The sequence below is a fragment of the Oikopleura dioica genome, chromosome 2 (genome assembly GCF_907165135.1).
Source record: "Oikopleura dioica chromosome 2, OKI2018_I68_1.0, whole genome shotgun sequence".
In the NCBI taxonomy this organism is placed as follows: domain Eukaryota; kingdom Metazoa; phylum Chordata; class Appendicularia; order Copelata; family Oikopleuridae; genus Oikopleura; species Oikopleura dioica.
The window spans coordinates 15,355,359-15,381,639 of record NC_137292.1 but is presented as its reverse complement, the minus strand read 5'-3'; the positions used below and the strand labels follow the sequence as shown (position 1 = coordinate 15,381,639).

The 26,281-nt window shown below is 43.2% G+C and overlaps 7 protein-coding genes across 10 annotated transcripts; 3 read left to right on the top strand and 4 right to left on the bottom strand.

The window, feature by feature from the left end:
- Window positions 1–402: 402 nt before the first annotated feature.
- LOC145697443 (putative serine protease 46) lies at window positions 403–2,606 on the bottom strand. Of its 2 annotated transcripts, none has more exons than XM_081774650.1 (5): window positions 2,454–2,606; window positions 1,222–1,498; window positions 1,049–1,185; window positions 662–1,011; window positions 403–622 (listed from the first exon to the last, which is right to left on the bottom strand). In XM_081774650.1, the coding sequence occupies exons 2-5, from the start codon at window positions 1,392–1,394 to the stop codon at window positions 572–574; spliced, it is 711 nt and encodes a 236-aa protein (XP_081630776.1). In that variant the 5' UTR covers window positions 1,395–1,498; window positions 2,454–2,606; the 3' UTR covers window positions 403–571. The 2 variants fall into 2 exon arrangements, with proteins under 2 accessions (XP_081630776.1, XP_081630775.1); XM_081774649.1 differs by lacking the exon at window positions 2,454–2,606 and adding an exon at window positions 1,777–1,912.
- A 188-nt stretch (window positions 2,607–2,794) lies between these two features.
- Window positions 2,795–5,013, bottom strand: LOC145698477 (nucleolar complex protein 3 homolog). The gene is made up of 8 exons (XM_081775680.1): window positions 4,672–5,013; window positions 4,347–4,627; window positions 4,074–4,303; window positions 3,731–4,019; window positions 3,515–3,689; window positions 3,281–3,470; window positions 3,133–3,237; window positions 2,795–3,089 (listed from the first exon to the last, which is right to left on the bottom strand). The coding sequence occupies exons 1-8, from the start codon at window positions 4,868–4,870 to the stop codon at window positions 2,816–2,818; spliced, it is 1,743 nt and encodes a 580-aa protein (XP_081631806.1). The 5' UTR covers window positions 4,871–5,013; the 3' UTR covers window positions 2,795–2,815.
- Window positions 5,014–5,501: 488 nt separating this feature from the next.
- LOC145700278 (3-hydroxy-3-isohexenylglutaryl-CoA/hydroxy-methylglutaryl-CoA lyase-like) lies at window positions 5,502–7,009 on the bottom strand. 2 transcript variants are annotated; one of them, XM_081777528.1, is made up of 5 exons: window positions 6,957–7,009; window positions 6,749–6,784; window positions 6,450–6,683; window positions 5,932–6,337; window positions 5,502–5,888 (listed from the first exon to the last, which is right to left on the bottom strand). In XM_081777528.1, exons 1-5 carry the CDS (start codon window positions 6,978–6,980, stop codon window positions 5,644–5,646), a joined length of 945 nt encoding a protein of 314 aa, XP_081633654.1. In that variant the 5' UTR covers window positions 6,981–7,009; the 3' UTR covers window positions 5,502–5,643. The 2 variants fall into 2 exon arrangements, with proteins under 2 accessions (XP_081633654.1, XP_081633653.1); XM_081777527.1 differs by lacking the exon at window positions 6,957–7,009 and having other exon boundaries at window positions 6,749–6,916.
- Window positions 7,010–7,040: 31 nt separating this feature from the next.
- Window positions 7,041–8,208, bottom strand: LOC145700280 (thymidylate synthase-like). Its single transcript, XM_081777530.1, has 5 exons — window positions 7,945–8,208; window positions 7,704–7,901; window positions 7,564–7,661; window positions 7,387–7,522; window positions 7,041–7,343 (listed from the first exon to the last, which is right to left on the bottom strand). Exons 1-5 carry the CDS (start codon window positions 8,177–8,179, stop codon window positions 7,132–7,134), a joined length of 879 nt encoding a protein of 292 aa, XP_081633656.1. The 5' UTR covers window positions 8,180–8,208; the 3' UTR covers window positions 7,041–7,131.
- A 2,002-nt stretch (window positions 8,209–10,210) lies between these two features.
- Window positions 10,211–12,221, top strand: LOC145700279 (uncharacterized). Its single transcript, XM_081777529.1, has 6 exons — window positions 10,211–10,487; window positions 10,534–10,819; window positions 11,442–11,590; window positions 11,634–11,709; window positions 11,756–11,944; window positions 11,989–12,221. The coding sequence occupies exons 1-6, from the start codon at window positions 10,437–10,439 to the stop codon at window positions 12,168–12,170; spliced, it is 933 nt and encodes a 310-aa protein (XP_081633655.1). The 5' UTR covers window positions 10,211–10,436; the 3' UTR covers window positions 12,171–12,221.
- Window positions 12,222–12,268: 47 nt separating this feature from the next.
- Window positions 12,269–17,223, top strand: LOC145696761 (uncharacterized). The gene is made up of 4 exons (XM_081773846.1): window positions 12,269–12,505; window positions 12,549–16,415; window positions 16,462–16,947; window positions 16,990–17,223. Exons 1-2 carry the CDS (start codon window positions 12,271–12,273, stop codon window positions 15,422–15,424), a joined length of 3,111 nt encoding a protein of 1,036 aa, XP_081629972.1. The 5' UTR covers window positions 12,269–12,270; the 3' UTR covers window positions 15,425–16,415; window positions 16,462–16,947; window positions 16,990–17,223.
- Window positions 17,224–17,296: 73 nt separating this feature from the next.
- Window positions 17,297–25,973, top strand: LOC145697327 (dmX-like protein 2). Of its 2 annotated transcripts, XM_081774514.1 has the most exons (10): window positions 17,297–17,565; window positions 17,607–17,790; window positions 17,835–17,855; window positions 17,994–18,137; window positions 18,181–18,229; window positions 24,410–24,494; window positions 24,990–25,070; window positions 25,115–25,341; window positions 25,387–25,606; window positions 25,647–25,973. In XM_081774514.1, the coding sequence occupies exons 1-10, from the start codon at window positions 17,304–17,306 to the stop codon at window positions 25,841–25,843; spliced, it is 1,470 nt and encodes a 489-aa protein (XP_081630640.1). In that variant the 5' UTR covers window positions 17,297–17,303; the 3' UTR covers window positions 25,844–25,973. The 2 variants fall into 2 exon arrangements, with proteins under 2 accessions (XP_081630640.1, XP_081630641.1); XM_081774515.1 differs by lacking the exon at window positions 17,835–17,855.
- Window positions 25,974–26,281: the final 308 nt, after the last annotated feature.

Sequence of the window (26,281 nt, the reverse complement as noted above, 5' to 3'; positions counted from 1 at the left end):
TGATGGGGCGATTACGAGCAGGAGAATCCTCAAGAGTTCTGTTGATGAAAGAGTCATTATTCCTGTGGATAAGAGTAAACCCCTCTCAAACGAGAAGCTTTTTGAAGAGGCGCCAAGTTTATGATAAATGAGGAAATGCTCGTCGCCCCGGTCATTCCAGCTGGTGTCACTCAAGGGGATTTTCGCTAAAGGAGCTTCCTCAAATTTCGCGACAACGGGCTGACTTTGATCGCGCCGCGCTATCTCCGAAAATATACATTTCTTATGAAACCTTTTCCGATGCCGACGTGCGACCACAGGATCAGCCTTCAAATTCTAAGATAGGGTTCAAAATCAACCCAAAATCAAAGCACCGAAGAACTCGGCCATGGTTTTTACTCCATTTTTTAAAATGATCAATTATAAAATTTATTATTTTGTCATTTTTAGACAGTTCAGACTTTAATTTTTCTCTAAATTGTCGGTAGAGTATTGTTGAACTCTTTGAACGTCTCGATGATCGTATTCATTTGCGAATAAACATCCCAGTAGAGACTCTTTCTTCCCCAAACACCACAACCTCCAGGACCCATCACACCGGCCAGAACTGCTTTTCCATCCATAGGACAAATAACTGGGCCTCCTAGAAAGAAATAAGCTTTGCAATTAGACAGAATCAGACCAATATCATTTGAACAAGACGGAGACTCGTGACGAATTGAATAACCATCGGACCATTCCCCATCGATGCATGCTTCGGCCCACTTGTAAAAGCTTGATCTTGGCACTCCGTTCCGTTATCGAGTCTGACTCCTCGAGACCTCAGCTCATCGCTTGGAGTACCAATGACTGCAGTCGAGCCCCAGCCGCCGATCCAGCATTCCTGGTTGTCGGCAACAATCGGTTCTTGAGGCATACACGGCATCTTTGTGTAAGAAGTGTCCGTTCCATTCCATAAGATGTCTTCCTTGAAATGCAGCATACAAATGTACTGCATCATCATTCCGTTCGGATTCAGTGTGTATTGAGAATCTGAAAATAGACCTCACGAAGCAAAAAGAAACCTTACCTTCATCAACAGTTATTGAAGTGCTTGAAAACGTGACATTCATTGGGAAGGTTCTGCAGCACTCGCTACTTGTAAGGACGAAATTGGGATGAATGACTGTTCCGGCACACAAGTACCCATCAGATTGTCGTTGAATTCTAGCACTTATGAGAAGAAAGATGAACCTTTTTTACCTTGCTATCCAGGGCCAATCTGTTCCATTGACCGTCTCTCCGTTCAAAATTTTCAAATTGTGCTCTGAGCTGTTATAAAGCTGTGGATAGTTATCGGCGAGAGAACAAGAACTCAGCCCTTCTGGTAGAATATCAGGCATGAGGGTCGGTTTGATGGTGCTAGTCGTTGTCATGGTTGTACTTGTGGTTGTTGTCGTGGTCGTAGTCGTTGTTGTTGTCGTTGTGGTGGTGGTAGTTGTAGTCGTTGTTGAATATTTATTTCTCGTGATATAATACGCTGAATGACTTTTTAATATATGGACTTGGAAATGGGAATGATATTCTTATCTTATTTCGGGCTTTGGCCGTGATGTTATAATCTGACCCGAATCTCTGATTTTTTTACAAAGTCAAAGTCTGAGCTGGAAAAAATATTTTTGAATGAAACTGTAATAGGCCGTCTAATCTGCCAAAATTATCGCCACAAGCTGGTTAATCATGCTTATTATGGCCATTGTGTCAAAAAGAGAAAGAAAACTCTGTTTGGTAATTATTTTTGGTTTCAGAAAAAATTACTTGGAAAGAAAACGGCACAGAAGCCAAGGACTGCTAGTGCAATCGAAACAATTATTCTTCTTTCCATTCTCGAAATAAGGTCGCCTCTATGCGAACTAAAGAATGTTCTATCTTGCGAATCTTGTAAGAAATGTGAAAAATGCAAATAAGAGAAGATCTTTATAGAATAATAAAACATAGAACACAAAGCTTTACTCTCTGCTGATTTCATAATCGGCTTTTTCTTCTTTCTACTTCGGGAATTAGAAGCTTATCTCATCTATAGAAGTAATCGGACAAAGTTTGATAAAGATAAGATGCTACTTTTGAAACATATCTCCAATTATTTGCCTGGACAACTCGATGAAAATCAACAGGAAAGATTTCTTACAAAAAATATCTCTTATTTTTTGTACCTACTTGAATCTATGGCGCCGCTTGTTAAATTCTAGCTTTTTCTTATTCTTATGAAAATGTCTCTCTTTTTAGCATCTCTTTAGTTTGTCATCCGAGTAAGATAAAGGCTTTTCCGTCTGCGCCATCCCTAATAAAACAAGACTAGACTAGAATGGCCCGGTCCAATCTCTCCCTTTAATCATTTGTTAACATTTTCTAAGAATAGTAAATGTCATGAATTTAAGCTTTCCAAAAATATGGTAAAAACTGAGATACAAATTATTTTGCGCTAATTACTAAACTTGAAGACTTGCTTAACTGTTTTTGTGCGAATTATCTTCGGTCGTAAAGATTTATCTCTCCATGCCTCCTCGCCTCGTTATACCGTTAAAGCGCAGATTTAAAAAAAGTCATGATTGTAGCATTGGATTCTGCTCAAAGTGCAAAACCTTGACCCTCTCTATATATAAATATTATTCTGCTCGAATAGTTCAAATTCAACAGAAGTGAACATTTTAACTTGGAGTCTTACTTTACTTGATATTTTTATTGGATAGTGCAGAGAGCTAGAAAAAGGTCGAAGAATTGTTCAAAATTGATGAGTAGTACTCACTGAGTACGATATTCTGAGCAATTCAATAAATAAAGTACATTCGATATTTATTCATTTCTTTCTGTCCTTGAACTGACCATACTTTGTCTCTCTATAAATAACAGTCGGTGGCTTTCTCGCCATATTTCTCGGCAGTGCAACGTTGCTCGGAGCTCCAGCTTCAATGTGCTTGACTAGGATCTCGACGAGTTTGTTGGGATGCTTCTTTACTTCTTCCAATTCTTTCGTGCAGGCTACTCTGTTGGCAACGACCAAATCTGGGTCGAGCTTATCGACTGGAAGGGAACTCTGCTCGGCCTCGTCGTCGAAACAGCTCGCAGCGCATCTTATATTTTTGACTTATCAGCAATTTAATAAAGCCTCGTTACCTGTGGCTGATCATTATTGCCCTAACGATGAGCAAAAGACCCAAAACGTAAGCCGTCGACTCTTGCTGGTGCTTTTTCGTCAGTCGTTCTGCTGTTGTCATAATTCTTCAATAAACTGTAAGCCGCGGTTTTTAATAGAGAAACTCACCTGTGGAGGAAAGCATTAACTCTTCCATTAGTAAGTTGACTTTTTCTTTCGATCAAGAGTGCATGGAGAACGTCGAAGAGCGCAGGCCATGGGTCGCCTAATTCTTTCGCCTTGTCCTTTGATTCGATCGTGATCGTGTCCAAAATTCGGTAAGAATAGAGGTAGAGTTGTTTTGGATCCACGAGAAGATCTTTCATTAATAATGATAACGAGATCGTAAGAAGCACTAGTTACCTTCTCCTTCACCAGAGAGAAGGGCACAAGCAGACCTAGCGCATTTGAGACGGTTGGCAACGATCACGCTTGTGTCGGACATGAAATCAGTGAGCAACCCAAGCAAAGGACCGATTAAATCCAAGTTGATAAGATGCCCGTATTTGCCGATTCCGATCAATGTTGGGGATAAAAGCTAAAAAGAGCTAACTCTCAAATTTGATTAATTATTTTTACCTTCGAGCATCTGATAGACTTCAGAATCCTGAAAAATATTCCAAACACCGCCTCGATTGCTTGCGAGTTGAAGTAGAGTCGATCTTTTTGGTTCTCCACAGCCTCAGTTTCTTTCAATTCAATTTGTAGCTTCGCTTCTCGCTTTCGCTGCTTGTTCTGCGCTCTGGACACATTTTTTCTGTCGATTTTGTTTCTTTCTTTGTCTCGGTGGTCTTTTCCTTGTCGATTTTCAACTTGCTTGATTTTCAAGTGCAAGAGACATTCCATCACGCGAGGATCAGTTTTTGACCTTTTGATCTAGCGAAAAATAAGTTTTCCTCCATGATTGCAAACTAATGATTACCTAACAACAGCTGCGAGTTTTCGAATTACAAGCAGGACTTTTTCAGATGTCCTGTCAGTCTTCAGTAAGTCGACTATTCCTTCTTGAACGAGTTCACCGATGGTTTCGTCAGTATCGTTGATGTATGGAATTAGCGTTTCGATAATGTTTTCGTTGAAGTTGAATTGAAGAGTTGAGACCATCAGCTTGGACATGACTTTGATAACTTTTCTAGCGATATGAAATTTGATCTAAAAATGGGACTCCGACTAAAATGTCTTAATCGTTTCCTGATCGAGCAATAACGACTCTAGCGGGCTTGGAAATAATTTCCAGCGGATCTGCCTCCACAAAATTACGTCTATTTCGGACACCAGTTTTTCTCTTCAACATTCCAGGCGATTTATAAAGCATGAGGAAGTACTCCATTCGCTTCAGAAATTTCTGGTAGTATTCCAAAAGTCCTTGCTCGTAGTTTCTTAGCGCGCGGATATCTTTCTTCACTTTTTCGTTCTTTTCTTCTTCAGTCAGCTTTCGGATTCGGTAGGAGGGAAGAATATCCGTCAAAACAGCTCCTAAAAATATTTAGTCACATACGAAGGCGCTACAATTGCCTAACCTGCTGTAAGAATGGCCATTTGACGGATTTTAATCGGAAGATACTGGTGGTCTCCATCAAAGTGAAGCGCTTTAATGACCAATCTAAGAGCAGCATGAGCGTGTTGCTCTGGATTCGACAGTGTTCTGTTGGCAATACTGGCCAATCTCTGCTCCCACTCCTCCGCCTGCTTTTTCTGGAGCTCAAGAACTTCTTCCATCGTAAGTTTTTACTTCCATCAGGCTTTGTTTCTTCTTCTTCCTCGCTATCCGTCTCTTCGTCCATGAGTCGGACGTGATCAACATCTTTGAATCTCTCTTCTACGTCTCCCTCTGCATTTAAAACAGGCAACATTCGCTTCTTCTTAGGATCTTCCTTCTCGTCTCCGAAGCTTCTTTTGCCGGTTTCAAAGTCCTCGCCAATATTTTCAAGCTGTCGTTTTCGTTCTTTCTGTAACTTGGCGATCTGTTTGCTATTCGCCACGCTGTCCAAGAAAGCCATGTCGTTATCAGAGTCTAAAACATAATTAAAAAGATGTTCCGGATCGTTTAATACCTTGGTCAGAATCAATCATATCCGCATCAGGCAGCACAAGTTCTTCTTCTTCTTTTGGTTTTGCCATTTCGACAATTTTCTGTGCCCCCTTTTTCTTCTCATTTTTCAGGCTTTTTACTTTCTTATTTGGTCCATTGTAGGGTGTTTCTTTCGCACCGATACCTTTCGTCTTGTCAAGGATTTTCTTGTTGGATCCTTTTAGAAGGTTTTTGTTTTTCTTGGAGGCTAATTTATTCGCAATTTTCCCCTTTGCCACCGCATTTTTACCCATTCTTCAAATAATCAAGTTGTCAAGATAGGCAGGTTTTCGTCTATTTATGAATTTCGAAGAGAATAAATATCAGCCATATTTAATAGCTTGCGGAACAGACAGAGGACAACCGACCTCTCACCAGCGTAAAAACAGTGTAAGAGAATGGAGAGCAGTACGAGTATAAGTTAGTCACAGGAGCTTGCCACCGCTCTGCCTACTTTGGAGCCGTTCATGCGCCCCAATTCAGTGGATATGAAATTGCCTACTTTCACGAGATCATCAAGGCTGATGCCTGTCTTGATTCCGAGTCCGTCGAGCATATAAACAACATCTTCTGTGGCGACGTTTCCAGATGCACCAGGAGCGTAAGGGCATCCGCCGAGTCCAGCGACAGAGGCGTCGAAAGTTCTGATACCGTGTTGAAGACCAACTAAATAACAGTAGACGAACTATCAAGTCTAAGATAGACTAACCAAGAATATTTGCAAGAGCTTGACCGTAAGTATCATGCAAATGAAGAGCGATAGATCCTGGCTGGACAGTTTCGAGAACTTCTTTCAAAACAGCAGCGATCGATCCAGGAGTTCCAACGCCGATAGTGTCACCAAGAGATACCTCGTAGCATCCCTTTTCCAACAAGAGTTGGGTGACTTCCCGGACCTTTGCAGGATCCACCCATCCTTGATAAGGACAGCCAGCAATGCAGGACACGTATCCTCGTACTTTGACGCCGTTTTCTTTCGCAGCTTCAAAGACAGGATCGAAGCGGGCGATGGATTCTTCAATTGAGCAACGGATGTTTGCTTTGTTGAATGCTTCAGAGGCGGCGGTGAAAACTGCGACTTCACTCGCGTGTACTTCCATCGCTGTTTCGAATCCCTAATTTGTCATTATAAACAGTGGAAAAGTTGTAAAGAGTTCAAACTACTCTAGTAGGCGTGTACTGCATTCTGGCAAACTCGAATTGTAACTTCGTAAAGGGAAGAAATACCTTTAGATTGGGTGTGAGGGCAGCGTATGTAACAGCGTCGCTTCTCTCGATCTGCTGAAAGACATGCTTGGAGTCTGCCATTCTAGGGACAGCTTTCGGGCTAACGAAAGCACCAGCTTCAATGTAATCGCATCCTGCTGCTGTAAGCTTGTTCACTAATTCAACTTTCAGCGCGGTTGACACATGATTTTTCTCGTTTTGAAGACCATCCCGTGGTCCTACTTCTACGATCCTTTTCGATAGATTATAATTTTGCCATATTTTCCAACTAAGAATTCATCGGCAGCAAATCCCTTCCTGACTTCACTGGCAAGTCCGCGGCAAGCAGCGAGTCTCTTTAAGAAATCGTCATTAGAGTTCAAGTTTGGCGCAAAAACAGGCGATTCCGATGAGAAAATCATGAATCAGAAGAATCAAGGAGTCACTGTTTTTGAAAGTCTGCAATCGTCGAGGGTAAAAGCTCGTGATTTAGCACTTTCAGTGTTTGTACTAAACTATGCTACCTGCCTTTGTTACTAGTTGACGCAGCATTTCGATATCAATAGTCTGAAATCATGCCTTACTGATTCATTTCCTGGATACGAACAAATATGTAAAATAAAAAAATTGAGTATTTCATGTTTTCGGCAGTAAATGAGAGGTAAATGGGCACTTGAAAATGAAAGAAACATGCTTTTGGAAGCTAAACAGCCATGGGCATTTTGATTGCTGGGTAAGGATCGTATTCGGAGAGCTCGAAGTCTTCCATTGTGAAGCTTTCGATGTCTGGCACTTGTCGGGTGATCCTCATTTTCGGAAATTTTCGTGGAACTCGGGCAATCTGCTCCTCGAGTTGCTCAATGTGGTTGTTGTAGACGTGCGCGTCTCCAAGAGTGTGGACGAAGTCGCCGGGCTCTGAAGAGAAGTCCTTAGGTATGTATTTTCTTTGGAAACGTACCTAGGTTGGTCACGTGGGCAATCATAATCGTCATCAATGCGTAGCTAGCGATATTGAAAGGTACGCCGAGTCCCATGTCGCAGCTTCTCTGATAAAGTTGACAGGAGAGCTTCCCTTCTGCAACGTAAAATTGGCACTAGAACAGATTTTTATAAAGAAGAAACTTTCAAACCTTACGAGACAGTGGCATGGAGGAAGCGCCATTTCATCTAAGTCGACTGGATTCCATGCGACCATCAACATTCGTCGATCATTTGGGTTGTTTTTGATCGTTTCTAGTCGTTTTTACTCTAAAATTCATACAAAAAAGTGGCTACCGATGACTTTCTTGAGTTGGTCAACGCCTTTTCCAGTGTAATCATCGTGCATCGTGCTGTATTTTGCGCCAAAATGTCGCCACTGGAAGCCGTAAACAGGTCCTAAGTCCCATTCTTCTCGGTTGTGAAGGCCTCGGCTGTCCAAAAATGCACGCGAGGCGTTTGCATCCCAGATTCGAACTTTTTTATCGTGAAGTTCTACAAATTTCAGACTTACGAATGTCAAAGAATACTCCCTTACCTTTAGCATTGGTAGAACCACGGATAAACCAAAGAAGCTCTTCAGTAATTCCCCGGAGAAATGTCTTTTTTGTCGTCAAAAGAGGAAAAGCATTGTCCGCAAGGGAAAATCGCATCTGACCGCCGAAGATGGAACGAGTACCGGTTCCAGTCCGATCGCCTTTTTGATTTCCATTGTCGATGATGTTTCGGCAAATGTCCAGATATTGCTGCTCTTCTTTATTTACTTCAGGCATATAAATTTCGTTCGAAAACCCAAAGCGAACGCGAAGCGAAAGCGAAAAATTTTTCCAGCCAAAAAGCGAAGCGAAAGCGAAGCGAACGCCTATCTTTCACAGCGAAGCGAAAGCGAATTCGCCAAGCGAAAAATTCGCCAAAAGCGAAAAATTCGCCAAAAGCGAAAATTCGCCAAGAGTGAAAATTCGCCAAGAGTGAAAATTCGCCAAAAGCGAAAATTCGCCGAAAGCGAAAATTCGCCAAAAGCGAAAATTCGCCGAAAGCGAAATTTCGCCGAAATTGAAAGATATTGAAAGAAATTTGAATAAAACGCGATCTAATAAGATGAAACTTCGACCCATATTTCTAATTTAGTATAATAATTATGACACAGTTTTGGAACACCGAGAAGCTGAGCTTTCATTTGAGCCGTTTCCCGCTACTCAAAAATTCGATTGAAGAGATCTAGTTCCGATTTCGGAACTTCCGGTCCCATGAATGCCTTGACCCCTTGATAAGGGATACCCGTCCAAATGAAAGCTCAGAATTTTTGAAGGCCCAGGCTCTGTCAGTCATTTTGAGCTCTAGAAAAGTAGGGCGGGGGTGGGGTATCTGGGGAGCTAGGGGCTCTTCAAGTTAGGAAAATTGAGTACTTTTTCCCAATCCCCTCCCTACTTTTCTAGAGCTCAAAATGACAGCCAGGGCCTGAGCTATAAATTATAGCCTATAATCGAGAATAGGTGGCAGACCCTAAAACTTTTAGGCTAAAAGTCTTAGTCTTTCAAAAATTCCCATTTCCGAAGTTGGCCAGATTTTGGGACTTCGGAGCTGGGGTCAGCAAAAAATGGTGGAAATGGTGGGTGGGTGGATGGTGGGTGAGTGGTGGTGGGCAACCAACCCACCACCCTCAAGTCTCAAAAATCTGAAATAGTGGGAAGTGGTGGGAAAGATTTTTCGGCCAAACCTTTTTTTGCGAAATCTTTCAAAAATATCAGTTCTCTATAATGACTTTACCTCTACTTCGTTTTCCTCCTGTTGGTTAAAAATGACCGAAAAATCGGTGTAATCAACTCCTATTCTATAAATTTTGGGGTCAGAAAAACGTTTACGAAAAAAATCCACCACCCACCCACCATTCACCCACCACCACCAGTGAAAATTTGATTTTCTTGTCAACCCACCCACCTCCACCAACGGTTGGTGACCAAACATCGCTTGGTGGCTTGCCGACCCCAGCTTCGGAGGTACCTAAATGCCCTCAGATCACCCCCATCTATCAGTAGCCAAATGATCCCCAGCTTCTAGGTGTTCTAAAACTGTATAAATTCTACTACGCTAGAGAAAGAGCTCAATTATAAGTGATTCCCCCTATTTATACCGCTTTGAAAGACAAAAAAGTAAGATTCGGCCAAATATTGGCGAAAGCGAACTCTTGGCGAAAGCGAGAATTTGGCGAAATTTTGGCGAAAGCAAACTCCTGGCGAAAGCGAGGCCTTGGCGAAAGCGAAATTTTGGCGAAGATTCGCCAGAAGCGAAAATTTGGCGAAAGCGAGGCCTCGGCGAAAGCGAATTTTTGGCGAAAATCGGGGACAAAAAGCGAAAGCGAAGCGAACATCAGGAGTGTCATTTTCGGGGGGCGAAAGCGAAATTTTCGATTCGCTTTCGCTTCGCTTTCGCTTTCGGCGAAAATCGCCAAGCGAATTTATATGCCTGATTTACTTCGACAGTGGTCATTTCTACAGTCTGAAATGATTTTTATTAACATTTTTTCATTAGTTCTTTTCATATTAGGGGATTTTAAGAACTTTGATGGAAGTCATCCTTCTGCTTTCATTTCATAATCTTACATACTTTTTTATTATTTTAGTTTATTATCATTTTGATATATGGGTGCTTCTCGCGAATAACAGACTGTAGATATGCTTCATTTTATTAACTTATTTTTTCTCTTCTCGATTACGTTTTACCTAAAATTTGGCGATTACAGTTCAAGAACTTATAAGTCATAACATAGAGAATGTTATTGAATTCATATTATTTTTTTTTTGTCTCTTCGAATTTTCTTGTATTTCGGTCAGCTTTTATATCATTTTCTTCACGGTTGTGTTGTCTTCACAAATAAGTTTTTAAGTTTTTCTCTTCACAAACATCTAGAACCAGACATGCATAAAATCGAATCCCTCGTTGGAGATCGGGGCTTTCCGCGGCTCGGCCAATCAGCGCGCGAGTTTCTACAGCGCTAGTGGTAGAGAAAGGAAGCTTTATGGTTTCTCGAAAATGCTGAAGCTTGGAAGGAGATCGCTCTTCTCCGTCTTGGACAGATCCAAGGTACAGTTTTTCGAATTCTTTCAAGATAAAAAATAATTAATTAAAGACGTATGCAGAAATATGCTCTTCAATTTCAAAAGGCAACTTCACAGGCATTTCCGAAATCGACCCTATCGCCAGAAGAAAAGAAATTGCAGCAACAGCAAAGTCACAATCAGAAATTCTAGGGAAAATGGTCAATCTCAGGCAAGAAGAAAGCATGGCGAAATTGACAAAGTTCTTGCCAATTGCTACTCGAATTGGAGCAGATTTGGGGCTAGTGCCCGTGCCGATTGGGATTGATTCTACGCTGATGGATACATCGAAGACTATTAGCATAGGATTGGGTTGCAGTTCTTTATTTATACAGAAATATACTATATCAAATACTCAGTACTGTGTTTCAGGTTGAGAGTGACCCACCCTAATTTCAATTACTGGGTTTCATAAACGATTCTAAATTATCATTAAAACTTCCTAGACAGCAAATTGTTCTCATTTTATTTTAAATAATTTAATATTATAATTTATAATGCTTTTGATCCACAAGTTCTGGAGTGAAGAAGAAATAAAGTAAAAAATGATCACTGTTTTTTAAACTGAAAAGAAGTCAGGAAACATACGATTCTTAATTTTCCAAACATAGCATGATATCGTCGTGTTTTTGCTTCGGCTTTTTCATTTTATCGCTGGCTTGTTGGAATTAGTTCTAACGAGGTTACGAGTCATGAATTTGTTTCGGGCGTGTTGAAATCATATTCTCACTCAACAAAAAAATAGTATAAAATCGCATTTATTTCGGCATGATACTTAAAAAATAATTTGACTTAGCCCTTTTATACGGTGTCATGTCATCTGACTTAAAAACCAGCTGATAAGTTTTTCGACCCATTCGACCTTGAATAATCTCTTGTGAAGAAACCGCCAAAGTGTCCTAATCGATTTTCGCAACCCCTTTTTCAGCATTTGTGAAAGAAAACACTTGGCCCGACTTATACGGCGCGCAAGCATGTGAAGACGAAGTTTTGAAGAATTATTTGGACGAAAACTCCTTCGATTTCGAAGAGAAGATCAATAGATTCAGCGTTTCTACTGACGCTGGTATCCTAAATATAGCAAAAAGAGTAAGCTGAGACGACTCAAATTGCTTTTTATTGATTTCTTGAGGATTTTGTATTGAACACGACCCTGGCAGCTGAGTGGCTTCATTTTTGTATTCGAATTGATCCAATTGTGCCTCAAGGTAGCTCACAATCATCTCGCCAATTTACCGAAATTAACATTTTCAGTCCTTCAGGTGCTCCTGACATGGCTTTCGAAATCAGAGTCGGACATGGACGAAGAGATCTTTGTCCATTTCGTCATATTTTTCCTTGTTCATGAAGGGTATTTGCCGAGTTTGGAAAAGGTGATTTTGCAGCGAGGAGGTTTGCCAATTCCAGCCGAGAAAGAAAATTTGGTCGCTTCTGACCTTGACTGTGAGTTCTTATTTTGAGAAATGGATGTGTAAAAGAGCTTTTAGTAGGAAAAATAGTTGGAAAATTCTTCCAGTTCATGAAAAATGCGAACATCGAAGAAGACTTGTTCAACACTTTCGACGGGCGAGTGGCCAAAAAAGCCGATATTGAAGATTTCATCGGCTGCCCTGGTTTGGCAATTCTACACCCTTATTATGAACATATTCTGCTGCTGCCAACTGACTAATTTTAAACTGGAAAAAAAACTAGACTATTCAATTTCTCAATTCAAAAATAAATTATTTAATTAAACTTTCATTTTCAAAATATTTATTTTCAAGAATGGCATGAAATTGTTAGAAAAAGTTTGCGGGAGTGTCCAGAGCTGCGGCTTTGCCACTACTCAAGGCAGCCTCTTGTTTATTTCGTACAAGGAAGTGCTAATATCAGCTGGCGACGATGGAAATCAACTCTGTTTTCTCAAATCTGAGGATGAGATCAACTGCATTGCGGCGGCCCATAACGAGGGGATCGTCGTTGTTGGCTTTGACTGGGGAATTCAAGTTTGCAGACTCCTTTCTGGTAAAGTCAATGATCCCTTTCTTATTATTCTTTTGAATTGTAGGACAAGCTTCTTGCCGATCTATTTCCCGAATTCTCGACCAAGAGATCGCTCCCAAAGAGTCTTCCCTCGGCTCGACCGAAAAGAACTTCAAGCTTGCTTTTCCTGTCCAAAGAATAGCGATAAGTGCGAATGGTCGAACTATCGCCACTGTATTTTCCGGTGAAGAAGTCACCAATTTGCATGTTTATCGCCTTTGCTACAATCAAGAAGGGAGCATTGATCTCAAAGAGTGCTTCCACGAGCAGTATTCCGAAGACATCACCGAATTCGGGTTTTCAAATGAAAAGCTTTTCGTCGTCAGATCAAAGTTCGTCTTTATCTTCAACGACGAATTCAACCAAACAAAAGTCGCTCATCCGGGGAAAATCTCCCACATCGACTGGAGACTCAGTGACGACGACGAGAATTCAGTCTTCCTCACTCATTCGAACTCGATTCTCCGCCTCTGGTCTGGGCAAGAAAATAAGATTCAGCTACTGGCTTCTAAGTCTTCTCCGGATATGATGTTTTCTTTCTTGAACAACGCGTATTATTCGCACGATGATACAGATTATTTGGTCGGAATCTCGCGTGGGAACTTTCATCTTTGGTCTGTCAGCAATTTGAAAATGAAAAACAACAAAGGCATCAAACCCGTCGTCATTTCAACTCTTCGTATGATTCCGAATATTTACCCCAGCGACTCGTTGAATATCAAAATGCACATTCAAGTTCGGCCGTATCTAGCTCGTCTCTCATCAGAAACCCCACTCAAACGAGCAAGTTCGATGTTCTCGCTTTCGCCGTCGATTACGAACTCGATTTCTATGGCGAGTGTTGGTGCTTCGCAAAAGATTTTCGTCGACGTCGTTGATTCGGATGGGAACTTAGTGACACTGACTCTTTCTTCTTCTACCAACTCGTTTGGCGACACAACTTCGATCAAGTCCCTGTGTCAAGCTTCTGGTCACCCTGCCGAAATAACAACGATTGATGCTCACCCTGAACTACCCGTTATCGCGACAGGGGATGAACTTGGAAATGTCTTTATTGTGAAAAGGCTAATGAACAAAGCCCATCACAAATCAGTTTTCAAATTCGATTCTGAAGTTGTGCTCAAATGGATTCAATCGCCAGAAGAAATGACATCAGAAATCCTCGTTGCGATAGAAAAGAAGGCGAAAGAGTTGATAGTTTATTCGATAATTATCGACAATGGAGTGATGAAAAGGAGGCATTCGTGGAACTTGCCTGTTGAAAATGTCCAAGGAATCCATCGAAGCAAATCAAATCTCATTATCAGCAGCCCTGAAAGAAACTTATTGATCGATCCTATCGAGGAGAAAGTCAAAGAAATCAACATTAATTGCGTGATAACAGGAATTGCGGGACAACAAGAAGACTTTTATGTATCAAAACAGGGAAGTTCCTTGAATTTCTTCCACGAAAGTGAAATAAATGCTCCCATCTGTCCAAGCATCAATATTTCCGACGATAACGTTCTATCAGCCGGTCCTGGATTGATCTTCTCGTGGAGTCATTCTGGAAAGCAAATTGAGTGTAATCTTCACAGCAGCATTCACACCGGTTTTGAATTATGGGAGTTCCTTGATCAATTGACCATTGAGCTGGCGACTGAGTGCTGGATGGAAAGCCCGAAAGCATTTTTATTCGAGCACTCGAATCTGACAAGCACTGTTTTCTTCCTAATCGGACGTACTATTCTTACCGTAGAAATTCTTCAACAGCCTCCTGCCCATTTCATCTCTACTTCGCCAAAGGGGAAAATTTGTCTATCCTCACGATTTCAAACTCCTGGTACTTTGAAACGACCATCATTGATTGAACGACTCGATTTGAAACATTTTATCGCCATTTGTGGAAAATCTCTTCTTCTCCTAGAATCTGAGCCTACCTGGTCTCGTCCTTCGTATTCCCCAGTTGCTCTTCAGAAAATCATAAATTTGGGGAAAGTCAATTTGGCGAAAGGTATTCTCACATCCTTCGTCGATTTCTTCAAAAGATCTGTAAAACCGAAAAAGTCGAAGGAAGCGATGATGGCTGAGATTTTCAGCGATAATACTTTGTCTGAGATCAGGCCGAACATGCCGCCGCTGCAGACATTGCTCGATTCTTCTTTTGGAAACGTGAATTCGGACCTTGGACCAAATCAAAGAAGAAAGTCAGTGATGGATCCTGATACTGTGGACTTTGAAAGACGACTTTCTGAAGATCTCGAGAAAGATCTCGTCCTCGACTTTTCGTCATCTGAGTCAGAATGCTCGGAAGACGAGTTCGATACTTCCGAAGTTACCGTTTCTGATATTCTTATGCGCTACCGTTTATCTGGAATAACAAGATCAGAGCAAGTGACCTTAGAGGCGATCTGGGAGTGCTTGAATACCGTTATTCCCGCCGGTATCGATCGAGCCGGTACGACTTTTATGCTTCAATGGCACCATCATCGTTGTATCACAAAATACGTACGAAACGCATCTCGAGTTAAAAGCGACCTTCCATCGTCAGCGATGATCTGGGCTTTTCATTCTGAAAGTCAGGCTGAAATCATGTCGATCATTATGGAAAGTGTCGATTTTTCTTGGGACTTGATGAAGCTCACAGGAGCGGCGTTCTGGTGCAAATCCGTTGCTACGTTGAGGATGTCAATTGAGAAGCTCTCAAGAATCATCTTCCAGAAGGAAAAAGATCCTATGCCTGTTATTGTCTGGTACTCGATTCTCGGGAAGGAAAAGATCCTCAGCGGACTCTTCAAATCTGTCAACAACCTAAAGATGGCTCAATTCTTTGCCAATGACTTCTCAGATACGCGATGGAAACAGGCTGCTTTGAAAACGCATTCGCCCTTCTCGGAAAACGCCGCTATCTTGAGGCAATAGGGTTCTTTCTGATCGGAGGAGCGCTGAATGATGCCCTTGATGTTGCTCAAAATCGACTTCAGGATAGCTGCTTGACTCTTTTGATAGCCAAGCTTCGCTCTGGACAAGATCTTTTCCTTCAAAAATTCAAGGAGCTCTCGAAAGAAGACAGTTTCATCACATCGATGCTTTACTGGCTTGAGGGAAAGCAAATTGAGTCCGTGGACATTTTCTTGGACTCAGAAGTCTGCAGAAAATACGATCCAGCGAAGATCTTTAATTTTTACAAGTTCTTATCGAAGCATCCTTTGTATACGAAAGCTCTCAGTATTCATGGAAAAACATCATCTAGCAATACTTCCCAAGAGCGAGTTCTCTGTAGCAGAGCGGCATTCGAGCACTTGGTAAATGGCTGCCCCTTGCCGGCGATGATCACGCTTGAAAATTTACCAAAGATCCGAAAAGCCGTTCAAATAGAAGTTTCTTGCGATTCTCCTGGGAAAACCCTCGACAGCGCTTCGCCAATGGACTGGGGACAGCCAGAACCTGTGAAAGAAGAAACGCTGGATTTGAATTGGGGAGAACCTGAACCGGTTCAAGAAGATGCTCTGAGTTTGGAATGGTCTGACGAAGAAAAAAGCGAAGATGATGAAGCTGATTCTCCACCTAAAGTCGTCGAGGAAACCCGGCGAGATGATGAGGTTAATGCTGTCTTTGAAGATGGACCGGATATCTTATCAGAAGAAATTTCAAAGTCAACATTGAAAACATTCCTTATTGAGGAATTTTCTTTCCAAACAAACAGTGAAGAACGTGGAGAAGATTTGAAAGCAATAATCGACAATCTAGTTTCTTCCGAAGCAGATTTGCGAGCACTTTGGCCAGGTTACTGCCCTAGCTTTACAAAGTTAATTCGTCGAAATCGGTCTGTGGATTCAGTGAAGTTTCAAACAGCCCTTCAAATTTACCTTCAAAATTATAATGTGTCCTTCCCTCTACTTTCGTTCGTTAGGTAAGATTGTGAAGATTAGTCGAAAGACTTCAGCAATTGTTTCTAGGGGTGCCGAGAACTTTTACGTATCCTCGGATTTGGAGCACATACGGCACTATTTCGAGAAGATTGTTGCACAGATTTCAAGATACTCCAAACTTCCTACTGTGGCGGAAAAAGTCACTAGTCGATCGGCTCTTAGACATGACTATCTTCAGGAACGGCTCAGATTTTCACAAAAATATATTGATAAAAATGTGATCTAGCCCATTCTAGCTAAAAGATTTATTTGACCGGTTGATCCCACGATCCCCAGCAGATGAAAACGAAGACCAGATTCCGAAGAACTCTGACGAAACATCAGCAGCCGCAGCATTCTGGCCATTGAACAAGGGTGGCTTTGAAGCAACAAAACTTATCCTGGAATTCACTTCTATAACCGTACTGACGCTTCTCGTTCTCGCTCTGCTTGATGAACGGCAAACTACAGAACTAAGAATAGTCAATCGACTTTTTGTTTCGGAGTTTCACAGTAAAAGATTTTTGATGAAAGGTAATCTGCTTTACTTTTCTCTGTTCTTGAGAGTTGCTCTAGCATTTGGCTCGTTATCCTCAACGCATGAGTTTACCCCACCGTTGGAGAACGATCATTTGCTGAATTTGCTCCTTCAAGATATCAAAGATCGGCACGAGTTCTTCGAAAATCTATTCGATGAGGAGTACATGGACGATGATGGATTTCATGAATGCGATTCGGAATTGAACGATCGAATGGCTTTCTTCCCGAGACTGAGCAGAGCGGTAGCACTCGTTATTGTCCAGCAGAGATTAGCAGGAACGAGTTAAATTAGAATGATCTTCAGTCAAAGAAATAGCAATCGTAAAAACTCGTCAAAAGAACTAAATCGAATGCTGGAGTCGAATATGATGAAAAGAATCGAAGATTTGATCAAAAAATGGTCATTCGACGAGTTTGACATTCTTTCTGACATTGACCTGCCACTGGAAGCGATACCGAATTTCACGCCAGATATGTCTATCGAGCAGCTGAATCCATTTTCATCTGGAAACAGTCTCGTTGCAAGAGAGCTTTCGGTTCAGTGGATTCTTCTTTCGAAAGTTCACTTGTTGAAGCCGTTTTTCTACCAATTTGTCTATGACAAGATTGCGGGTAAAATGCCTTTTTATAACGAGAAATTTATATTATCTTAGTTCAAAATCGAGAGGACTACGAGGAAGTCTCGCACAGTCACATGGAGATCCAGAAGAATACAAAAGTCTCTTACACGGATCCTGAGGTGGTATACTCAGTTTGTAGCAGTTCTTTGCTTCCAAAATCGACCACACTGTCGCTTTTGTATCCACTGCAAAAAGACAGCGATGATATGACTCTTAGGTACGCATTCATAAAAAATAATACTTGACTAGTTTTTTTCGAAGCCAAAATAGTGCATATAAAAGGTATCTGAATGTTCAAGTAAACAGCCAATTAACCAGCTACTTTTATACAACTCGCTTCTATTCATCGCACAGAAAATATAACCTCTTGTAGCATAACAGACACTTTGAGTAACTAAATGATCAAAAACACCATTTTAGCGCCCTAAAAACTGAGTCTCAGCAAGTGGCCATTTCAACAGCGACCGAGATAATCGAGTTTTATCCCGTCATTGGCAATTCGAAACTGGAAGTTCGAAGTCGTCTACCATTCAAAGACATCCGTCGATTAGTCGCCTCTCCAACGTAAGACGTCAATATGTATTTATCCTTCAATTTTTGTATTTAGTGACCCGATGGTTTACGTCGCAGGAAGCGCATCAGGAGATGTCTATGTCTAGGGCTGCCGCCAAAAAAATCAGGTACCACTTTTTGGGTACCTAGAGCTTTTTTACTCGGCTATTATGTTCTTTGAGTCAAGAAAAACGATTTCCAGCAAAAAAAAATGGGTTCCATATGGATGACTCATCGAAAAATAAGCATTCAAAGTGCTTCCGGAAGCTAACTTCCGGCGGCCTGAATCTTTTTCAATTCTGATGCCGGAAATGGATTCTACGGGTCCGAAAACCTGTAAATCGAGTCTCAAAAAGTGTCAATCTTCTACATGAGAGCCAGAATCGACGATTTTTGGTCGATTTTCTTTGTTGTTGTCAGATCAAATTTCTTTTTTCGTAAAAACGAAGGAAATGCTTATCAGTAGGCCCAAAATTGGTTTCTAGGTTATCGAGGATGCTGAAAAAGGTAAGATGGGCCATGAACCGCGATAAACCGTCACTGTAACCGGTCGGTTTTTCTAAAAATTAATCAAAATATTGGATAAACGTTATTAAATCTTGTTAAAAGCCCGTTGATTATTGACATGAATGATATGGCCACCTTTGGTCAAATTTGGTCGAGCTTGGCCGGAGGACGACCCGGAGGACCAACCTGGTGGAAGACTAAGTACTGGAAGACCAATATTAAAAAAAAAAAAAATCCTTGAAGGGCCAGAAATTTCCATTTTCGGCCACTTTTGGTCGTTTTTTGCCGGAGGAACTCTTGGAGGACCACCCTGGTGGGAGACAAACTGCTGGAAGACGCATATTAAAAAAAAACAATATTTAATAAAATTTGAATCTTTGAAGGCCCAAAAATTGCAATTTTCGGCCACTTTTGGTCTTTTTGTGCCGGAGGACCTCAAAGAGGACCACCCTGGTGGAAGAAAAACTACTGGAAGCCCAATATAAAAAAAAACATATTTAATAAAATTTTAATCTTTGAAGGGCAAGATAATGCCATTTTCGGCCACTTTTAGCCTTTTTATGCCGGAGAAACTCGAGGAGGACCAACCTGGTGGAAAACAAACTGCAGAAAGACCAATAACAAAAAACAATATTTAATAAAATTTAAATCAAAGAAGGGCCAGGAATTGCCATTTCGGCCACGATCGGCCTTTTTTGCCAAAAACCGCCGTAAGACAACCCTGATGAAAATAACTGCTTGAAAAAAATTTTTAAAAATAAAATAAGATCCTTGAAGGGCAAAGAATTCCCCTTTTTGCCATCTTTGCCCGTTAACTGCCGAAAACTCCTGGAGGAAGACTAACTATAAGCAAACTGCGTTCATTCAATTCAGTCTTCATCGGGGCCAAGCCGACCCAAAGGAGAGGCAAGCCCCGTCTATTCAATTCGATCAGGATCGGGGCCAAGCCGACCCGAAGGGGAGGCCAGCCCCGTTTATTCTATTCAGTCAGGATCGGGGCCAAGCCGACCCGAAGGGGAGGCCAGCCCCGTTTATTCAATTCAGTCTTCATCGGGGCCAAGCCGACCCAAAGGGGAGGCCAGCCCCGTCTGTTCAGTTCAGTCAGGATCGAGGCCAAGCCGACCCGAAGGGGAGGCAAGTCTCGTCTATTCAATTCAGTCAGGATCGGGGCCAAGCAGACCCGAAGGAAAGGCCAGCCCCGTTTATTCAATTCAGTCAGGATCGGGGCCAAGCCGACCCGAAGGGGAGGCCAGCCCCGTTTATTCGATTAAGTCAGGATCGGGGCCAAGCCGACCCGAAGGGGAGGCCAGCCCCGTTTATTCGATTAAGTCAGGATCGGGGCCAAGCCGACCCGAATACGAGGCCAGTCCCGTTTATTCAATTCAGTCAGGATCGGGGCCAAGCCGACCCGAAGGGGAGGCAAGTCTCGTCTATTCAATTCAGTCAGGATCGGGGCCAAGCCGACCCGAAGGGAAGGCCAGCCCCGTCTATTCAATTCAGTCAAGATCGGCGCCAAGCCGACCCGAAGGGAAGGCCAGCCCCGTCTATTCAATTCAGTCAGGATCGGGGCCAAGCCGACCCGAAGGGGAGGTCAGCCCCGTCTTTTCAATTCTGTCTGGATTGGGGCCAAGCCGACCCGAAGGGGAGGCCAGCCCCGTTTATTCAATTCAGTCAGCATCGGAGCCAAGCCGACCCGAAGGGGAGGCCAGCCCCGGCTATTCAATTCAGTCAGGATCGGGGCCAAGCCGACCCGAAGGGGAGGCCAGCCCCGTTTATTAAATATAATCTGGGGCAGGGCAAAGCCGACCCGAAGGGGAGGCAAGCCCCGTCTATTCAATTAAGTCAGGATCTGGGCCAAGCCGAAACGAAAAGGAGGCCAGCCCCGTTTATCACATTTAGTCTGGAGCGGGGCCAAGCCGACCCGATGGGGAGGCAAGTCTCGTCTATTCAATTCAGTCAGGATCGGGGCGAAGCCGACTAGAAGGGGAGGCTAGCCCCGTCTATTCAATTCTGTCTTGATCGGGACCATGCCGATCCGAAGGGAATACAAGCCCCATTAATTCGATTAAGTCAGGATCGGGGCCAAGCCGACCCGAAGGAGAGGCCAGCCCCGTTAATCCAATTTAGTCTGGAGCGGGGCCAAGCCGTCCCGAAAAGGAGGTCAGCCCCGTCTATTCAATTCTGTCTTGATCGGGGCAAAGCCGACTAGAAGGGGAGGCTAGCCCCGTCTATTCAAGTCTGTCTTGATCGGGACCATGCCGATCCGAAGGGAAGGCCAGCCCCATTTATTCGATTCAGTCAGGATCGGGGCAAGCCGACCCGAAGGGGAGGCCAGCCCCGTCTATTTAATTCTGTCTGGATCGGGGCCAAGCCGACCCATATGGGAGGCCAGCCCCGTTTTCTCAATTAGGTCTTGGGCAGTGCCCAGCCGACCCGAAAGGGAGGCCAGCCCCGTCTTTTCAATTAAATCAGGATCGGGGCCAAGCCGACACGATGGGGAGGCCAGCCCCGTTTGTTCAATTCTGTCAGAATCGGGGTCAGCCCTGTCTATTCAATTTAGTCTGGAGCAGGGCGAAGCCGACCCACAGGGGAGGCCAGCCCCGTTTATCCACTTAAGTCTTGAGCGGGGCCAAGCCGACGCGAAGGGAGAACAGCCCCATTTATTTAATTCAGTCAGGATTGGAGCCAAACCGACACGAAGGGGAGGCCAGCCTTGTCTGTTTAATTCTGTCAGGAATGGTGCCAAGCCGACCCGAAGTAGAGGCCAGCCTCGTCTTGTCAATTCAGTCTGGATCGGGGACAAGCCGACCCGAAGTGGAGGCCAGCCCCGTTTATTCAATTTTTTCTGAATTGAGGCCAAGCCGACCCGAAGTGGAGGCCAGCAAAGTTTATTTAATCTTGTCTTGATCGGCGCGAAGCTGACCCGAAAGAAAAATATAGCAAATAAAGGGTTTTCAGATATCGAACAGTCAAATGGGGCGGAGGTATTTGCTTGATTTCCTTCTAAATAGGGTGAATCTGGGCATTGCATGAGCGGAAAGATAATATTTTGAATAAAGAATTTCATAAATTTATTTATAATTACTATCATATTATATGAATTTTTTTTAATCGGCCGATTTTTCAAATTTTTCTTTGAAATCTTGTTATATTAACAAATTGTTTTTGTGTTATTCACTGCGCTATGAAGAAGAGGCGCGGGGTTTCTTTGAGAGAATGAGCGCCCTACGTTGGAGCCAGTTCACGCCCGGAGCGAGAGTTAAAAGCTTTTAAAATCTCGAGAACATAAAGCCGCACCTAGATATAATAGCAATTTTGAAAATCCCCTTCGTGTCGGCTTGAACCCGATCCTGACTAAATCGAATAGACGGGAATGGCCTCCCCTTCGGGTCGGCTTGACCCTGCCCCAGACTCAATCGAATAGACGGGAATGGCCCTCCTTCGGGTCGGCTTGGCCCTGCCCGAGACATAATTGAATAAACGGGGCTGGCCTCCCCTTCGGGTCGGCTTGGCCACGATCCTGACTGAACTGAACAGACGGGGCTGGACTCCCCTTCGGGTCGGCTTGGCTCCGATACTGACTGAACTGAACAGACGGGGCTGGACTCCCCTTCGGGTCGGCTTGGCTCCGATCCTGACTGAATTGAATAAACGGGGCTGGCCTTCCCTTCGGGTCGGCTTGGCCCCGATCCTGACTGAACTGAACAGACGGGGTTGGCCTCCCCTTCGGGTCGGCTTGGCTCCAATCCTGACTGAATTGAAAAAACGGGGCTTGCCTCCCCTTCGGGCCGGCTTGGCCCCGATCCTGACTGAATCGAATAAACGGGGCTGGCCTCCCCTTCGGGTCGGCTTGGCCCCGATCCTGACTGAATTGAACAGTTGGGGCTGGCCTTCCCTTCGGGTCGGCTTGGCTCCGATCCTGACTGAATTGAATAGACGGGGCTGGCCTTCCCTTCGGGTCGGCTTGGCCCCGATCCTGACTGAATTGAATGGACGGGGCTGGCCTCCCCTTCGGGTCGGCTTGGCCCCGATCCTGCCTGAATTGAGTAGACGGGGCTGGCCTCCCCTTCGGGTCGGCTTGGCCTCGATCCTGACTGAATTGAATAAACGGGGCTGGCCTTCCCTTAGGGTCTGCTTGGCCCCGATCCTGACTGAATTGAATAGACGAGACTTGCCTCCCCTTCGGGTCGGCTTGGCCTCGATCCTGACTGAATTGAATAAACGGGGCTGGCCTTCCCTTAGGGTCGGCTTGGCCCCGATCCTGACTGAACTGAACAGACGGGGCTGGCCTCCCCTTTGGGTCGGCTTGGCCCCGATGAAGACTGAATTGAATAAACGGGGCTGGCCTCCCCTTCGGGTCGGCTTGGCCCCGATCCTGACTGAATAGAATAAACGGGGCTGGCCTCCCCTTCGGGTCGGCTTGGCCCCGATCCTGATCGAATTGAATAGACGGGGCTTGCCTCTCCTTTGGGTCGGCTTGGCCCCGATGAAGACTGAATTGAATGAACGCAGTTTGCTTATAGTTAGTCTTCCTCCAGGAGTTTTTCGGCAGTTAACGGGCAAAGATGGCAAAAAAGGGGAATTCTTTGCCCTTCAAGGATCTTATTTTATTTTTAAAAATTTTTTTTTCAAGCAGTTATTTTCATCAGGGTTGTCTTACGGCGGTTTTTGGCAAAAAAAAGGCCGATCGTGGCCGAAATGGCAATTCCTGGCCCTTCTTTGATTTAAATTTTATTAAATATTGTTTTTTTGTTATTGGTCTTTCTGCAGTTTGTTTTCCACCAGGTTGGTCCTCCTCGAGTTTCTCCGGCATAAAAAGGCTAAAAGTGGCCGAAAATGGCATTATCTTGCCCTTCAAAGATTAAAATTTTATTAAATATGTTTTTTTTTATATTGGGCTTCCAGTAGTTTTTCTTCCACCAGGGTGGTCCTCTTTGAGGTCCTCCGGCACAAAAGACCAAAAGTGGCCGAAAATTGCAATTTTTGGGCCTTCAAAGATTCAAATTTTATTAAATATTGTTTTTAATATGCGTCTTCCAGCAGTTTGTCTCCCACCAGGGTGGTCCTCCAAGAGTTCCTCCGGCAAAAACGACCAAAAGTGGCCGAAAATGGAAATTTCTGGCCCTTCAAGGATTTTTTTTTTTTTAATATTGGTCTTCCAGTACTTAGTCTTCCACCAGGTTGGTCCTCCGGGTCGTCCTCCGGCCAAGCTCGACCAAATTTGACCAAAGGTGGCCATATCATTCATGTCAATAATCAACGGGCTTTTAACAAGATTTAATAACGTTTATCCAATATTTTGATTAATTTTTAGAAAAACCGACCGGTTACAGTGACGGTTTATCGCGGTTCATGGCCCATCTTACCTTTTTCAGCATCCTCGATAACCTAGAAACCAATTTTGGGCCTACTGATAAGCATTTCCTTCGTTTTTACGAAAAAAAGAAATTTGATCTGACAACAACAAAGAAAATCGACCAAAAATCGTCGATTCTGGCTCTCATGTAGAAGATTGACACTTTTTGAGACTCGATTTACAGGTTTTCGGACCCGTAGAATCCATTTCCGGCATCAGAATTGAAAAAGATTCAGGCCGCCGGAAGTTAGCTTCCGGAAGCACTTTGAATGCTTATTTTTCGATGAGTCATCCATATGGAACCCATTTTTTTTGCTGGAAATCGTTTTTCTTGACTCAAAGAACATAATAGCCGAGTAAAAAAGCTCTAGGTACCCAAAAAGTGGTACCTGATTTTTTTGGCGGCAGCCCTATCTATGTCATTCAATTTGCGGCTAATTCTGTGACAAGAATTCTCTCCTCGAAAGAATCAAAAGCTCGAATAAAATGCTTGACCTTTTGTCAATCTGGTTCGCGACTAGGGTGGGTCACTTTCATGGTTGGTCTTCCGAACTTGATTTAATTTTTTCAGGTGATAGATCTGACCCGAATAAAAAACTTTTTTCAATAGATAAGGAAAAAAAAATTTTTTTGGGTTTTTTTTGAAAAATTCATGTTCGAAAAAATGGTTTTTCTAGAATAACTTTTGGGCACACCCCCATATCATGTGATATTATTACGTCATCAGATAGAACTCGTCAAGCTGGTCAATTTGATACCCAAATCTACTCCGGGAAACGACAGGAACTTATCTTATACACATTTTAAAGCTCTGAGTATACCGGAATTGACCCTAATTTGACCAAAAATTTTCGATTTTCATGATTTCCCAGATTCTGCAAAAGTATTTTCCCGGAAGGGTACGGAGGTATTTGAGGGCTCAAAATGATCAGCGCAACGAGCTCTATCAGATAAGCTCAAAAAACAAAGCGTACAGAAAAATTGTTTGAAAAGTGACCCACCCTATTCGCGACTAGCTGCTCTTGCTGAAGATGGATCAGTGCGAATTTGGATCGTCGACCAAATTCTCTTCTCCCAACAACGTAAAAGCTCTCATTTTTCAAACTTTTCATGGAGATAAATTCAGTGCTTCCTCCAGTGCAACGATTCAACATAGGACGTGATGTCTTATCAATTTGCTTTCTGGAAGGTTCTTCTATTCTTATCTCAGCTGGTGTGCATAGAAATTTCTCGAACTCGGCCCTATGCGTTTGGGATCTCCTCACAAGGCAGTACCTCGAGCCTATTTACTCACTCGAACTCAGAGAAATCTCCGAATCTGCATCAGCTGTCACTTATTCTCTCAAATACCAGGTCCGTCATTTTCCTCTCTGAGCTGATAACCAAACGCATGTTTAGTTGATTTGTGTTGGCGGAAAAGAAGGAGGGCTCGTGTTTGTCGACAAGGACTACCTGGTTGTTTCTTCGATTAACTTCGCCGGGATGGTAAAATGTCTGAATATCAGCGGCAATGGAGAAATCCTCGCGGTTGGATCGACCGATGGTTCAATCAGAATCTGCTCTCTCGCTCAACAGTCGCTCGTTTCAGTCCTTATGCTTGAGCATCCCAGATCTTCCGGTAAAATCGGATGATGAACAATCATTAAAAATATTTCAAGTCTTCAAAAACCCAACTGCTGGAGTGATGGGCTTGGCATTCTGTGGGGAACATCTGTTATCTTGCGGAGCAGATGGAAAACTGAAGAAACGCAATTCTCAAGCTCTCCTTGACTCTAGCTCCGCAATTCACAGTCAAAGTGAATCTCTTTCTCCAATTACTGGGGACGAAGAGTGCCCAAATTTACCTGTGCAATAACTTATTAGCAAGCGTTTCTTATCTAAGCGATGATTTTTCAGCATACACTGTCATTTCCATGTTCTTATAGTGATATTGCAATTTATATCCTGCAAAGTTCTTCATTTCAATTTCTTCATAAGTATCCAAAATGAGATTTTCTGAATAAAATTCTTTCCCCATTTTAGCAAATAATGAGTGTCGGAGATGATATTATTCGCATGAATATTGATGGAAAGCTAGGGAACTGACAGACTTTCAATTTCGCATTTTTGTGAATCTTGTGCAGAACCCACTTGAAGGCGTATGCTTGGAGGCCTACTTCTGATGATTTGATCGCTAGGGAGAAGATTGCTGCGGCCGTTCCAGGAACACCAACCCTTGCAGCTGCCGCTGGAGCTGGAGCTTTGATGCTTGGAGGACCGGCTTTTTTCTTGCTCCGGAATAAGGGATTCGTGA